Here is a 15,466-nt window from a genome sequence, read left to right on the forward strand (position 1 = left end):
CTGCGTATCGTTATCTCAACGAACCGGAAGTTTTTGTCATTTGCTAGTGGCGGCTGATGATCTCCCGGATTAGCCCGGCTTCTAGTTCTTTCGGTCAGGTCACTGCGGATCCCAAGTATACAGATTATGAAGAATGCCAATAGATCTGCCCGACCTTCTATGCTTCTAGCTGGTTTGGTTATCGCTTTGGCTTTCTGTACTTCACATCATTCAGCCTATTTCCCGGCTCTATGCCGATCATATCCGGTCATTGTCCACTGCATCCTGCTTTTCGCCCACGGTGCTTCATGTTGCAGTAGAGGATCAGCAATTGTGATTACGGTGGGTCAGATTTTTCCTCACGTTCAGGCATATCCAAGGCCAAAGGCAATGCCGATCTCGAACATATCTGCAGAATTACCGGGAATCCTGTCCGCGCCTTAAGAAGAGTCCCTATGTCACCATAAATCACATGGAATGGACTCCAACGGCTATTGGACATATCACTCTTATCATGGCGGTTGCATATCTATCGTCTATCTCCACTATCTGTTACTCTAGGACGGTGGAGCTGGTTGATGAGGTCTGTCTAGTTCGTCAATCGATGATGCCTTCCTCGAGTTTTTGATGGGTTAGTAATGTGGGATGGTGAGGAATAGATGTGAAGGCATATATAGGGCACCAAATGCCCAGTATTAGCCGTCGTTTCATAACTAGCAAATCATTCAAGGACAGTTTCTACTGGCAATGTGCAAGATTAATTTAATTTGTTATCATTTTGTCTCTTTCTCCATAAGAATTCTCAGTCCGCATTTTGATTCCCCTTGCAAATAATATATCCACTTTCTGAAGATGGGCCAACCCAGTGACACCAAGGCCCCTGAGGTAGCCAGTGTCGCGGTATCTCCGAGGCATAGTAGCTCTAACCCTTCATCTGTTTTGGAGGATTCTCTCGAAGCCCAGCGACCATCACCTCCGGTCTACCATATCTTCTCTCGATCTCGCAAGCTAGAAATGGTGGTGATTGTCTCCGTTGCAGCCATCTTTTCACCATTGTCTTCGAATATCTATTTTCCCGCCCTGGGGGCTATCTCAATAGTAGGCTAACCCTGTTCTGCACAACTTTATTACCAACTCTAATTGAATGATTGATTATCAGGACCTTCATACAAGCATGACCCTGACAACGTTAACCGTCACTATCTATATGATCGTTCAGGGAATTGCACCGACCTTTTGGGGCTCCATATCAGACACCTCTGGCCGACGACCCGTGTTCATTGGGACTATGATTGTCTATATCGTTGCCAATATTGCCCTTGCTGTATCGACTAACTACGGTGAGCTTATGGCATTCCGTGCCTTGCAGGCTGCCGGCAGCGCAGCTACGATCTCAATCGGTTCGTCATTCATCAACTAAGCTTATCTTCAGCTACGCTAAAACATATCTACAGGAGCAGGTGTCATAGGTGACATCACAACCTCGGCGGAACGAGGAAGCCTGGTGGGTATTTTCGGCGGTGGTAAGCTCCATACTACCCCAGGGTTCCATGAATGCAAGAGCTGACAGTAAGACAAGTCCGCATGCTCGGTCAAGGTATCGGTCCCGTTTTTGGTGGTCTTCTCGCACAGTATCTCGGATTTCGATCGATCTTTTGGTTCCTTACGATTTGCGCCGGCCTGAGTCTGCTCGCTATCCTAATATTACTTCCTGAGACCCTACGACCGATTGCCGGTAACGGGACCGTTCCTCTTCATGGCCTGCAGAAGCCATGGCTATACTATATCACTGGACAGCCGGGGGCTGAGGAGGGGGCTGAGCCAGGGCTCAAAAAGTCCAGGGTCACGCTTCGAACTGTCTTCGCGCCTCTCAAGTTTCTGGCAGAGATTGATGTATTTATTACTCTTTTCTTCGGAAGTATTGTCTACACGGTGTGGAGTATGGTCACGTCCAGTACCTCTGACCTGTTTGAGGAAACATATAACTTGACCACCCTGCAGGTTGGTCTCACTTTTCTGGGCAATGGTAAGGCAGTTACTCTCGTCTCCAACAGCTGCCAACACAAGAACCTCAGCTAATGCTCGATATACGCACCAGGCCTCGGATGTATGTCAGGATCTTACACAATCGGCTACCTGATGGACTACAACCACCGTGTCACCGAGCGCGAATACTGCGAGAGACATAACTACCCACTCGGCACGCGAGTTAACCTGAAAACACACCCGGACTTTCCGATCGAGACCGCCCGTATGCGCAACACTTGGTGGATTACAATCCTTTTCATCGTGTGTGTCGCAGTCTACGGTGTTTCGCTGCATACTCATCTCGCGGTCCCCATCATCCTCCAATACATCATTGCCTATTGCTCAACTGGCATCTTCACGATTAACAGTGCCTTAGTAATCGATCTATATCCGGGTGCCAGTGCTAGCGCCACGGCTGTGAATAATCTTATGCGGTGTCTGATTGGTGCCGCGGGGGTTGCGGCTGTACAGCCTATTATTGATGCGCTGGGTCCCGTGTATACCTTCATTTTACTTGCTGGTATCACTTTGGCTCTGTTTCCTTTGCTGTGGGTGGAGACCAAATATGGAGCTGGATGGCGACTTGCTCGACATCGGAGGTTGAATAGCCCTCAGGGCGGTTGATTTGCGGTATGAGGGGAGGTTTGTTGAATAAGTGGAAGGGCAGTGGGAAATTAGGGCAAGTTAAAAAGTGGTGGGCAAAAGCTACTTGATATTTTACGTACGACTTTCCTTAAAGTACTTCTTCACAATATGTTGATTTCTAGTTTAAAATAGACTTCGATGATACAAATTACACATGTGCTTTCTGGTAATGCAATCGAGTATGCGCCAACTCCGTATATTGTCCCTCATCCTTGTGACTCCGACACTCCGCCGTTTCCACTACAACGAGGCCTGCCGCCTGCTTTCTTTTAACTTTATCTGATGTTGGAATTTTGTTTTTCCTTGATATAGGCGTAATTTCAAGATATATTCTATCAACTGCCCGGATGGTCTAGTGGTATGATTCGCGCTTAGGGTTCACCCAAAGCATTGACTGCGCGAGGTCCCCGGTTCGATCCCGGGTTCGGGCCTATCTTTTTGTTTTGTCATTTTGTCACAGCATACTTAGTTGATAGTTGAAGGTAGACAGTCAGACACGTAGCTGATTCAAATCTGACATATGTCTCTCTCTGGTGATGCAATCGACTAGACTCTAACCCCGCACGCGGTATGTGTGGTCCTTCCTTATACTCTTTACAACGATCTTGTTTCTACTCCACATAGCAGTATGGGTTCCCCGCTGGGCTGGACCCGAGCCTGCCCCGAACCAACTCACTCTACGGAGTACTGATGACTGGTTGAACTTTGGGGTCTTGATCCAACAGCTGTTTGCGCTAGACTCATCCAAACCATAGACCCAACTTGGCTCGAGATAGCTACTTATGTTCTGTATGATTAAATTCTGTGGCTGCATCAATGTAGATAGATATTCGGGCTATCTTCAGCCCAAAGTCAAAAAAGAACGGGCTATTATAACAGAACCTAGGCTTAAAGCTTTGGTTATAATTGACTCGCCCTTAGCCAGTTACTCTAACTAGGTAAAAAGTATAAGCGAGCTGATGGCATTGAGGAGAACAGACAACTCTATTGTGGAGGTCTTAATAGTATATGAATACGTACGGAGCTGCTGGTCCCACTTCAAGCCGTTATAAAATTGAGCGATCTGGTTCCAATCATTAATTATGTGGAGCCGGCAATTTCCTCTCATATTTACGATCTCATTTATAAGAATCGCCAAAGATGTGGCGTTGAACGTATAGATGGCCGAAGTATACTCCCCACACATATAAGATCATAAGTATAGTTAGTGGTGGTGAACTGAAAAAAGAACCTGGAGTCCTCTGTAAGTAGGAACATCAGTTTACTTCATTTGTGCATATTTATCAGCTCTCCGCCAATCTGTGGGTGGATTTGCATTACATTAGCCTTTGCCAATCGTCTATATATATTCAAACCATATCCTCAGCTCAATCTGTTAAATTATTGTCTCGTACACCAGGCTTTATTCCCATACAAATTTGCAGCTTATTCCAAATAACTCAAGTCATCAATACAACATATCTCCCTGAACCTTATCCGATTTATACAAACATATACTGGTACTGGGGCTATGGGGAAGTGGAGGATTATTCAACTTAGTGGTCAGTATGGCACCGGTCTATACTGGTTCTATGGGAATGGAGGAAATGCGGGCAATTATCCGTCCAGAATTGGCCTCCCTATCAAGCATCAACTTGATCTGGTCTCGCGATTTTCATGTGTATTCACTTCAGAGCAGGGTTACATATGAGGAAGTACGTTGAAATGCTTTTTTATGATTGGATTAAACTAACTGAAAGTAGGCCTGCGAGAAAATGGGCGATGGAAACATCTGGGAACTTTCATCGGATGAAACCACGGAATACGGGAATCTCCTCTGGCAGCATGGCCTCCAAATAATACGTTCAGGAGGAGGCATGGATCATTTTTTTTTTCTAGAGGGAAGGCTAGGATCCAGGAACATATTAGTGAAAGTTCTTTTGTCAATATTTCACGATATTCACCTGCGCTCGGTTTCATAACCCAGCTGCAATTCGGCGTACTGGACTTGTTTATAGTCTTAGCCAAACACTGAGAATCTTATCTTTGCTACAACTTCCTCCAAACTCCTTGTGCATGTTACGTCAATGCTTCTCCAAAATTGCTATAAAGGGCTTTTCGCGTCTAGAACTTTAGGAGGGGCAAAAGTCCCGTTCAGTAAGCAATCCTTTGGTGACAGGTAAATTCTGCCCTTTCTAGCTTCTAGACAGATTTAGGCTGTTATTTGGCTGAGGTCCTGTAGCCAGCACGGTAGGGATGAGCCCATAACCTACTCGTACCTAGCACTGCAATAGAGTGTTTAGGGTCATCTGTTTGAATCACGCCTAGATAAAACTCTATGCACAATCTGTAAATATGTTATGTCGCCCACTGACTAAATTTTCTCGATTAAAAGGAAATTTTTGGGTGAAATAAATAGGCCCGACAAACTTATAATCGCTACTATTAATAAATTCTGAAGGGAGGTCTGTTTAACTTACAGTGTGCACTTTAGCTGTCGCGGCGGTCCGTCTCAGTCAAAAGATAGTGTGTTAACCTTATAGTTTTAGCCGATACTATAATGTCGCCATATTATAGACTCAGTTTGGCTTGAGTAACTTTCTAAATTCAAGCTCCTTCCTTACCGGTCGATATCCTGCAACAATAGACTTCTGGAGATGAGGAAGATTAGGAAGTAGTATATGCATACGTAGCCCGTACTTATAAGGGGAAGGTTCAAAGATTCATTGACTTGATTATTGAACTTTGCAAGATCTTTCATTGAGGCTCATATGGGGAAGTACGCTACCCTTCACGGGAGTATCTGAGAGAATATAGTCACGAATACAAGGTATTCACTTGTTCGCTAGCCTCCTTATTGAGAGTAGAAGCTTAGCTCGTGGTTTACACTATCTGGCCAAGGCCTTTGCGTGTTATCTTCAGGAGCTGCGGTATGCTTGTCCTGGCAGTTGTAACGGTAACTAATCATATTTAGATATGTTCCGTTGCTATCTGGAGCTCCAAACCATTGGGCTAAGGCTCTTATCCATCTGAGTAGTTAATCTCTGCATTTTTGCATGTACAATTCACTTAATGTGTGTAGTTATTCAATCCGGCCCACGCTAAATGATTCAATGGTAGGCTCAATTCCACAAACTGAGTGCTCTGATATGCGGCGGGAGCCAACCTACAGCTAAGAAAAATCAAAGCTTCTATCACTACCATAAACGACTGAGCCTAGCCAAAGTCCATATCCTTTGTGCATTTACAACCATAGGCATGAACTTCTAACCATTCTATTGTCCCTTATCTGTTCTTCCATCATGAAAGAAATGTTGGCCGCATTGATCGGTTGGAGGCACGACCAAATGCCTAAGGTATTTTGGCCGAGTGGCAGCACGCTTGATAAGAAATAAACCTTGTGGCTCTTTGTGAGTCTGCCTTGTCAGCTTCATGGTTTCTCTCTTCCTGAAATTCCCCAACCATCGAATCCTACTATCCTGCAAGTATCATACTTCATATTCTGAGTGCGCATATACTAATCTGTGATAAGGGGCTGGCCATGCTCGGTCCATGGGATCTGCGGAGAAGCATGTCACCCACTACAGTCCCACAAAAGAAAGCCCCAGGCCAAGGAACCTACTACGCGAGATGGAAAAACCAGATGTACATGTCGGCCGGTTTTCATGAAGTCCTATGGACCACAATCAAGGTTATGTGAAGCAGCCATAGCTCGTGGGTGAATAATTCAGAGCGACCATCTGCGACTGTGTCAACTCTTGCCAGTGGCCACAAAATGAGTGAGTTCTCGTTGGCATGTGGGTATTCAAAACGGTTGCATTGTTAACCAGAAGGCAACACAACACCTGATAGGGTATACTCGTTACGATACCTATGTTTCTGTTTGGTTCAGCACGCACTCACATTTGTGTGCCTTTGTTGTCGGCTCTTGGACAGATACCGACACCAACATCTATCCATGGATATCTACTTGAACCCGGGTGACAAGTGATGGAACCGAGACAACATGTATTGATATCTGCTTTATCCATTAAGGATACAAAGCACTAGTTGCGTGTTCACAAAAGAAAATCCTGGAAGTCAGTTATAGCCCATATGAACTAGACACCTATAAGAGTGCGGAGAGGTCATCAAGGGACTCTTTGTACGTGATGACCCCGACTCCCGACTGATGTGTTGATGAGAACTGGGTATTTCTGTTAGACAGAATAGTGGAAACCCCCACGAAGAGCTCATAACAAAGGCAGTGCATTGTAAGTTTGAGCGCTTTCGGTCAGCCGACTAATGGCACTATACGCTTGACACCCGAAGAAACTTTGGCTATGCAGCCACTTTGTCTAGATCCTTTCCAGCAAATATCGCATATTACAGTTGACCAAAATATCCTCACCAGAGACCCTAAGCCCTGCGGTGTCCTCCCAGGTCTTCCCTCCTTTGGCCAACGCCAGACAAACTCCTGAATAGGAAGCTTGATCAAGTATCAACCACTTATGGCAATACCAAACGGTGTCCAAAGGACCCATTTCCTATGGGTATATTTGAGATCCCGCGAAGTCACCAACGTTGTGTCCTAGGCTTGGGCTCGCACGGTAACATCAAGATGTCCACGGTCAATACAGATCAGGCGAGTATGCCGATGGATAGTCATACAATGTACTCCTATCAGGACCTGTGTCCGCAATATACAAAGGGGTGGCTCGCTAGGGTGAGAGGACACATAAAAAGTTTCATTACCTCTCGCAAGCTAATAGGCACATTCTTGGCCGTTTCCCTCCTCGGCGCAGGGATCTATATATTTAGCTCAAACAGCTCGGAGCGTTATGTCAATGGAGCCTATGACTCTACCCTGAACTAGTCTATCAAGCAACGGTGCTTACAAGATACCATACCAGCCAAAACATCATGATAATTTTCGAGAAACGTCCGAAACGCCTTAGATCATATAGACAAGGTCACTGTCCTGGACCACAAGGCTTAGGAGGAATCATCGGACCAGAATTCCAGCCGACTGTGATCCACCTCACAAGGTGCGCATGTCGTACTCTGCGACAATCTTCTCCATCCCTTACCATGCATGCGAACCCCCCGACTAGAAGTAACGTTGTCTCCAAGCTCGATTTCTGTTTGTGCTAGGGCCTCAGGTGAGTCGCGGCAATTCCACAGAATACCGTGGGGAAATGGGCAATGCAATCGACGTGCATCCTGAACGCATCAGGAATGACAGAGGTGATTAAGCGCAACTTTAGGAAGTGGGAAGACTTCAAAGGCAGTGCTTGCACTAGACATAAGTGGAAACTGCCGAGTCACTGTGCTACGATCTACTATTCCCAAGCAGCCAACGGGTTGGCGTCATTGAAAGGGGCAAATTGGATACAGGCTAGGCCTTGTGCAGGACGATTAAATCGGACGTGTGTCCAAATTCTATGATCAGAACTCAGATGGGACAGAGCCAATTGGATTTAGTGTCAACACAATGCCTTGGAGAGCCGAGATTATAATATGCGCGCCAGAACCCACCTTCGTTGCAGCCCTCGCTCAATATCTACAACTCTTCCTCTCACGGGTTTACGCAGAGCCCTTTGCCCCCGATGGCGATTATGACAGTATCATAACCAAACTGGCTTGATGCAACCTCGCCATTATTGAGAGAATTGGGAATTTTTTAACAAAGATGATGGACAGAGTCAGTGCATTCATATCGTGCTAAATCGCGAGGATTATAGATGTCTTCTGCGATAACCTCCGTTCCCGTATTTATACGATAGACCTAGGATCTTATGCCGTACAGCGTCATGAATTCCATTGACCACTTAAATTATCCCACAATTGGATGCCAGTCTATACTTCATATTCAACAACCAACACAACTAATACGACTATTAAAACGAAGACGGCATTGTATATCGGTCAATACAGCAATCTATCGAGGACCTGTTTTCCAGTTTCGTTGACACCAATGCGCGCAGCCCATATCTACCCTACGACGATCGTCGATAGGTGCGAGGAATAGTGTCGACCCTAATGTTGACCCAGCCCTGTCTGCCGGAGAAGGTCTGTCTGCTGGAGGAACTCTGCCCGTTGAAGACCGCTATCTTCTGAAATAAAGTTTGTCCATATAGTGTTTGTGTTCTACTAGAACCAGATCATGACGCCAACTGGGCTCGCTGATAAACCAATGGTGTATATCGAGTTATGCTCTGGACGCTGTATGCTATAGATAGCAGACATTATTCCCTGTACCTGGAGCGAGCCTCGGAAGTATTGTATCTGTACCGAGTACTTTGACCAATATCTGGGTGGCGCGATGGAATCAGAAACTATGGTAGAGTTTTGAACCATTATTATGACTCTTTGTGGAGAGTATCCTTAAGAGATCAGCCTGCAGGTATCACTGTTGCTTCTCTATTCACTGGTGGGCAATGTGCTTCATTGCTCTTCACGGGCTCGATCCACTAGGACCATCTGACTGGACAGCGAGGATCCGAAGAGGGCTACAACAAACACTACTCTGATTGATACACGAGACATACCGACCAGAGGGGAAAGGATATGGGCTTCGTGCTGTGGTCTAGAATGCCGCAGCTTCCCTTGACCGTTATGAATCACGCTTTTGTGGGCGATTTGACTTTCCAGCTGTCTGCGCCGCACCACATACTAAATACTTTTTTATCTTACGTTTTTTATTTTCTCGACTGACGCGACCAAACTTCATTCTGTGCATGAGCAACTTTGCCGAACATGCGAAAGCCCTGCCGCCCGTCGGCCGTTTCGCTCACGCCAACCTTGCACCACGAGTTACACCCATGACCCGGTTCCCTCTTAAGGCAATCGCATATATCACACTGAAAGTAAAGGACAAGTTCCAAAATGAGATGAGAATGTGGGAAAAGGACGGGTCGCGGTTGTCTTGTCGGCCCAATAAAACCGCTAAGGGAAGTCCTAGTGGCAGAGTCCAATATCAGGGCCTGCTCACCATATTACCCGCGGTGCTTTTGGTTTGAATATACGACTACTATAGGGAAGCTGTATCTTCCAAATCGTCACTAGTGTACCGACATCGGCTATTGGAGGTTACCTGACCTTCTTGGATTATTCTTAGGAAGTCTCGGCCCAGTACCTTTTAGGACCGATAAAACGAAATTTCTATCTCCCGCTCACGGCTGTCTTTGGACAGTGGTGTAATGAAGCTTATCAGCGACTAATATCTGGTGAACGGTCGACAAAACCCAACTAAGGAATAAAACATCAGAAGTTGATGTTAATCAATCGGTCATGCCGGGGTGGAACCTTGAACGCAAGGCAATTGCTGCGTGCATCCATCCTCTTACTGTGAGGTGTGAATAAGAAAAGACCAGAAGGCCATACGACCTAGTAGGCAAAAAGGCCTGTAGAAGTGGAGGCCCTTGAACTACCTGGTCAAATCCCCACAGCGGCGCAGCCCTTTGATTAAATGACCGAGTTAGTCACAGTTGGATGTGCGACCAGCTTTACTATCAGAGGAAGAAATTCAATATCGGAGACGAGAAGGGTGTTCAGCGTCGATTTAACCAAAGGGTGCCGCAGGTAATGACAGCGGGTCTCCATCGCCGTGCTATCAATCTAGCACGATATATCGGATGAGAGCTATAAATAACACGAATGTGACTTATTTAGTTGCTCAGTCAGCCGAAGAGAATTATGTGTACCTCTATTCATAGGAAATATCGCCTATCCGGTGCACAAAGAGGCCCGACAGAAACGCAAAGCCGAAGCAGATATCACCGCATTCCAAGATGGATGAGCTGATCTATATATATTAGTATAATATCGGCGATAAGATCAGCGATAAGAGGAGCATAATGTAGTACACAACAATCTAATGGATGATGGACATCACTGGAATGAGTGCTCTTCTGAGTATGTATTTTATTCCTTTACTTCAACATATAATTTCTTTGCTATTACACTTGAGGCTCTGGATCATAATATTCTGGCTTTATAAAAGTTATCCTGGTATGACCAGGGCTATGTTCAAAGAGAAATGCTAAGATAATAAAGCTGAAAGGTAGTTCTATTATCAGTTTAGTATTATAGTACTTAAAGTAATGTTCTATAACTTTGTAACGGTATGATAACAGGGACCTTATTAACATCCACTTCCTCTTCCTAAATATCCTCGCTTTCATCAATAATCATCATATAGATGTAGTCCGGCCCTGTACGAAAGCGATCATGGGTGATGGATGCCTAAGTAGGAATACATCAGTTCATTGACATTAGGTATTCCGGTCATAGATGGAATGTGTTATGTTCATTCATATCGGATTGTTGGAAAACATCTGCGGTAAGGTATATACATTAGGGTTGACAAATTGACCCTTCGCTTCCAAGACGCAGGGAAGTATAGCGGCTGTAAAATGAAATAGATATCACTGTAAACGAAGCAGTAAGATTTAAGGAAAACAATAAACCGAAAAATCAAAAAAAAAAAAAAAAATTTATTGGCCGTGCACAGAAGACAGCAGCGAATCAGGAGTCCAGCCATCATCCGCCAAAAACCATATCTTTCCCTCCCGTGCACGACATAGCATATTCAAAAGACACTTTTCGACACCTCTACGTGCTTCAAGACTGAGATGGCCCAGAACATCTGTCATCTTCATGACATAATCGATCTTTGCGGCTCCGTCCGGGTGATATGTCACGAAGTGGTGATGCAAAAATGCACGCAGGCTGTATACCGACGTCTCCCATACATTTCGCGAGGTTGCAAGAGCGACGTCCAGCAGTGCCATGTCATTATAAATTTCAGGCGCGGGTAATGATGATGTAACAGGCGAGTGGGATATGGATTCTTGCATCGTGACGCAGATGGAGAATAGGCAAGCCAGTCTGTCATAGTCGGAGGGGAAACTAGCGGTACGGGAAGGGTTCTCGTTGGCTAAGTGGAAATTCGACCGTAAGAGTAGAACGGCATCGTATAGGGACGGATAAGACGCGAGACCGTCCATATACAGCCGAGATGAGAATGCCATGAGGGTCCGCATGTCTTGGATAAATGATATCAGCCACAGACAGCGGACTTTCTGTGTATCTACTAATGCTGCTTTCGCGGCATTTTGGAAAGACTGTTCGGATATTTCGGATATGTTGTTTGATGACTCAAACCACGTCGGTTTTGACATTAAGGAAACACTGTTTGACGCGTTAGCTATGACACTACCATAGAAATATGAAAGCTCACAGATAGACGACAAGCTCCAGCCGCCAATTATCGTGCAATTTATCAATACCACCCCGTGCGTCGATCATCCTTTGAAGGCCAGTCCGATGCACCATCCACTCCTCTTCTGTCCCCCAATATCTCTGCAGACGAATCAGACATGTGTCTGTTGAACGGGAAGAGAAGGGCAGGTAGATAGACATTGCGATAGCAATCGTACGTACCTCAAATGTTAAAAGCCGAATAACAGCAGCAAAGGCGTCGTTACTCAGCGATTTCTCTGGGTCGGCCATCCATGTAGAGAGTATTCTCACAGCCTCAGATTTGTACCTCAACGCATCGGTGGAACTTGTTCCTCTTGACGGGTTCATTCCCGCGTAGAGGTGAGCCAGGTGAGCTGCTGAGTGGGCCATAATACCATAGAAAGAAGCAGCATTGGAGAGGTCCAAGGGGAACCAAACATCTTTCATCGGGTTAAAGCTCGGAATGGCGACATCGTCGAACATCATTGCCGCGTGAGTAATCAGCCCTGGCATCGAATTAGCCATTCTGGTACTTAAAAAGTATCCCCAAGGGAACACACAATGGTGAAGCAATTTGTGATGGTTACTTGTCAGTTGAACCGGAAACATCTCGAAGGGGTCAAGTCTGGAAGACGCGAGGGCGTGGTTGAGTCCGGTTAAGGCTTGTGCTGGCACACCAGGATACTGGGTCTTTGTGTTTTCTCCGTCGTAATCTGAGTATCTGGTTTTTATACAAGTCGGACTGGGTTGGTGTAGCAAAAACACATCCTCGGTACTATGATACTCGACTACTTGCTCAGAAGCGCAGTTTGGTTTGGGTTTACTCTTCTCCACGGGGCTTGTGTGAGGCAAGATTTTCCTCTGGGTTCGGCGATCTTCTGATTTTTGCTTGCGCCGTTGGCGCTGCCTCCAGTGCTCCCGCATTGCATGGCTGCGAGCTTCGGCCAAAGTGCCCTCGGTTACAAAGGCGAAGCGGGAACCTCCATCCTCTGCACCAGAGGAGTGAGACGGGGACCGCCCCGAGTGTGATGGTGAAGACTTCTCATTTCGTGGAGTCATAGTTTTAAGTAGTAGGATGATTTTTCCGGGCGAGTCATGGAAATATGTCTGTGGTCCTGCTGGACAATGTTAGTGGCAATAGCTTCTGACGGAAGTAAGTAAGTACTGGCAGAGTTAGTCGCACATGAATTTGTCTTATTGACGACTCAATTCAAGCTATACATCCTAAATCAAATCGTGTTCTCGGTCACTACAAGAGTATGCAAAATGGTTCTCATAATGCAGAAGTTTTTATGAAACAGGTACGGTTATAGGTTGAGGTCCCTTTGGGCAAGGAGGGAATTCGATGGGTCTTTCGTGAGTATTTATTAGTCATGATCGGCTGATCCACTGGGCGGAAGAATCTTCCCTACGGCAGTCCATTGGCCAACCTCGCCAAAAAATCCTTCTGCACTGGGTAGAGATCGCTCTTCGTTTGACACTCTACTCTTAGGTAGCTCCCCTCTAGCCCATTCCACGTGGGGAGAACAATTTATTAGGTACTCTTGTTGTAATCGACTGGACTAAGATGTTGCTTGTGCGGTGCTAATTGATCCACTGAAGCATTGACCGTGGCGAAAGGGTGTCACCCTTTAGCGGCATGACATATTACGTTACCGAGGACAAGGTATCTGTTTCCTGGGTCTTCAGCAAAGTTAAATGTCTTAAACTCTAGAGGTTGTGGTGGTATCCTTAATCGAGACCCAGCATGCAAATGGACTTCATCCATGGGTGCCATCCCTCTCGAGTTGCGATCGTGCATCATTCATAACCCCGACTAATCCCCATTCGTTGATAGTCTAGATCGAGTCGCATGAGAAATTTGGGTCGGTGGCGAAGTGTTCCTTGATATGACCACCAATCGGTCTTCGGGAAGATCCACACACCTTTTCCTCCCTGTAGGGTCGCGCGAGACCGCCGGTGAGCCGGCCGACGGTTCAAGTTGTCTTTCGCCTATCGTCCATGGTGATAGGGCGATCATGCTTTTTGCCACAGGGGACTTGACAGCTACACTCTAGGTTATGCTTCGGTCGGTCGTTTAGGTTTCCGACCGTATACAACATAGCTGCGAAACGGTTAGCGGACATTATAGCTTCCAGCACGAAGCGTGTCCACCTACAAGTCGGCTAATGTATGCACTTTAGGGTCCCGGACGTCCTTTCGGGCCCCGGAAACAAGAACGTTAACCTCCTCTTTCGACCAGCCTGCGAACCTTGTGAGAACCGCCATGGCACCTGCCTCGAAGCCAGTCTCCGCTTGCAGGAGGTTCCAAACCCCGATGGTTTTCTAGGGCGACACTCAACGTTAGATCAAACACTACCCGAGGTCGACATATCGTCCACATACATAATACTTATCCTTGGGCCAGCCTCCAACAGGAGCACGGTACTTCTGCACGTGAACCTCTTCAAACCCTGCTTCTTGGAGCCACTCACCCAGATGCGGGCCTGGGCTAATGATAAACCCGGCCTTGGTGAAACTGCCACAAACAACCGAGTAATATTTCTCGACCGACGTGCCTTTTATGGAGTCGTCCTCTGAGTACACGTTGACATTCCAGTCCTGAAACTCAACCCATCCTCCAGGCTTCGTATACCTACCCAAGTAAGTCAGGGAACCACGTTCCGCAAGGGTAGGAGGCTCAACTTGTATGCCTGAGTCATGAGCCTCCGCCAATCCTTCACGGCTCCAGCCAAATATCGGCCATGGATGAAGTCGAATTGGTCTTGGTAGATCCAGTCGTCCTCGAAGTCGTCGACCAGGAACTTGGCATTGGGCGGGACACTGCGACACCATACAATCAGCCGGGTCTAGTACACAGCAGTCGACGACTCACAATTGAGGCTGTGTCGGGCTCAAATCCATGCCAATAACCTGGAGAGATCGAACATCAGTTTAATGGCCATTCCTCCAACTTGGTATAGGACAAACCTCCGCTGATGGGTAGTTGTCAGCTGTTCAAGTTAGTATAGATCCCCTAAATGTGTGTTGATCCAAGCACTTCACCAAAGTCCATTACCCATATCCCCGTGCCAGCGCCCAGGTCAAGCACACGTCCAGGTGAAGACTCGATAGGAGCCAGAAACAGTTTCCTGTTCATCATTACCAGGAGCATTTCATGCAACATGTCAAGCCTATCGGATTCTTGTTCGTCATTGGGTCCAAGATATTCTGTCAATCTATGAGAGTGCATCGACTTCGCTGTGTTTGGAGGATATTCTTACTGCCGTCGCGATAACCATGATAGCGTCTACCATTTTCATAACGATATTCCAGTGCAGATGAAGAGAGAGAGGTTGAGTAGGCTGACCTAGTAGTCGTTAATAGTCCGTCTAGCAGCTTGACAGGGAATACACCTGACAGTTCTTGTCCGTATGAGGAGCTGTTATCTGTGGCCTTTATTGTGATGGTTTCAGAGTACTGTCACTGGCTTGAGAGTTTAATAATTCCGGGAGTCCGCTCACCTCCAGGTCAACTTCAATCACAGGAAGCCGGGTATTATCATCACTATCAGCTTGAATAAGTCGGGACATATCGTGGAATACTTCGATTTTCTGTTGTCGGAAACCCG

At 46.4% G+C, this 15,466-nt stretch overlaps 3 protein-coding genes and 1 non-coding gene across 4 annotated transcripts; 2 read left to right on the forward strand and 2 right to left on the reverse strand.

The window, feature by feature from the left end:
* Window positions 1–831: 831 nt before the first annotated feature.
* BDV27DRAFT_144818 (major facilitator superfamily domain-containing protein) lies at window positions 832–2,631 on the forward strand (the record flags this gene model as incomplete). The annotated part of the gene is made up of 5 exons (XM_032070311.1): window positions 832–1,077; window positions 1,139–1,379; window positions 1,434–1,502; window positions 1,559–2,005; window positions 2,078–2,631. 5 exons carry the CDS (start codon window positions 832–834, stop codon window positions 2,629–2,631), a joined length of 1,557 nt encoding a protein of 518 aa, XP_031928106.1.
* Window positions 2,632–2,993: 362 nt separating this feature from the next.
* On the forward strand, window positions 2,994–3,083 carry BDV27DRAFT_t102. Its single transcript has one exon. It is a non-coding gene; the product is annotated as a tRNA-Pro (tRNA).
* An 8,025-nt stretch (window positions 3,084–11,108) lies between these two features.
* BDV27DRAFT_144819 (uncharacterized protein) lies at window positions 11,109–12,915 on the reverse strand (the record flags this gene model as incomplete). The annotated part of the gene is made up of 4 exons (XM_032070312.1): window positions 11,109–11,805; window positions 11,855–11,976; window positions 12,058–12,362; window positions 12,417–12,915. The coding sequence occupies 4 exons, from the start codon at window positions 12,913–12,915 to the stop codon at window positions 11,109–11,111; spliced, it is 1,623 nt and encodes a 540-aa protein (XP_031928107.1).
* A 999-nt stretch (window positions 12,916–13,914) lies between these two features.
* BDV27DRAFT_157325 (class I SAM-dependent methyltransferase) lies at window positions 13,915–15,428 on the reverse strand (the record flags this gene model as incomplete). Its single annotated transcript, XM_032072490.1, has 9 exons — window positions 13,915–13,960; window positions 14,015–14,181; window positions 14,242–14,491; window positions 14,542–14,679; window positions 14,732–14,769; window positions 14,827–14,849; window positions 14,902–15,066; window positions 15,120–15,291; window positions 15,360–15,428. 9 exons carry the CDS (start codon window positions 15,426–15,428, stop codon window positions 13,915–13,917), a joined length of 1,068 nt encoding a protein of 355 aa, XP_031928108.1.
* Window positions 15,429–15,466: the final 38 nt, after the last annotated feature.

This window comes from Aspergillus caelatus (assembly GCF_009193585.1).
Source record: "Aspergillus caelatus strain CBS 763.97 unplaced genomic scaffold BDV27scaffold_77, whole genome shotgun sequence".
Classification (NCBI taxonomy): Eukaryota; Fungi; Ascomycota; class Eurotiomycetes; order Eurotiales; family Aspergillaceae; genus Aspergillus; species Aspergillus caelatus.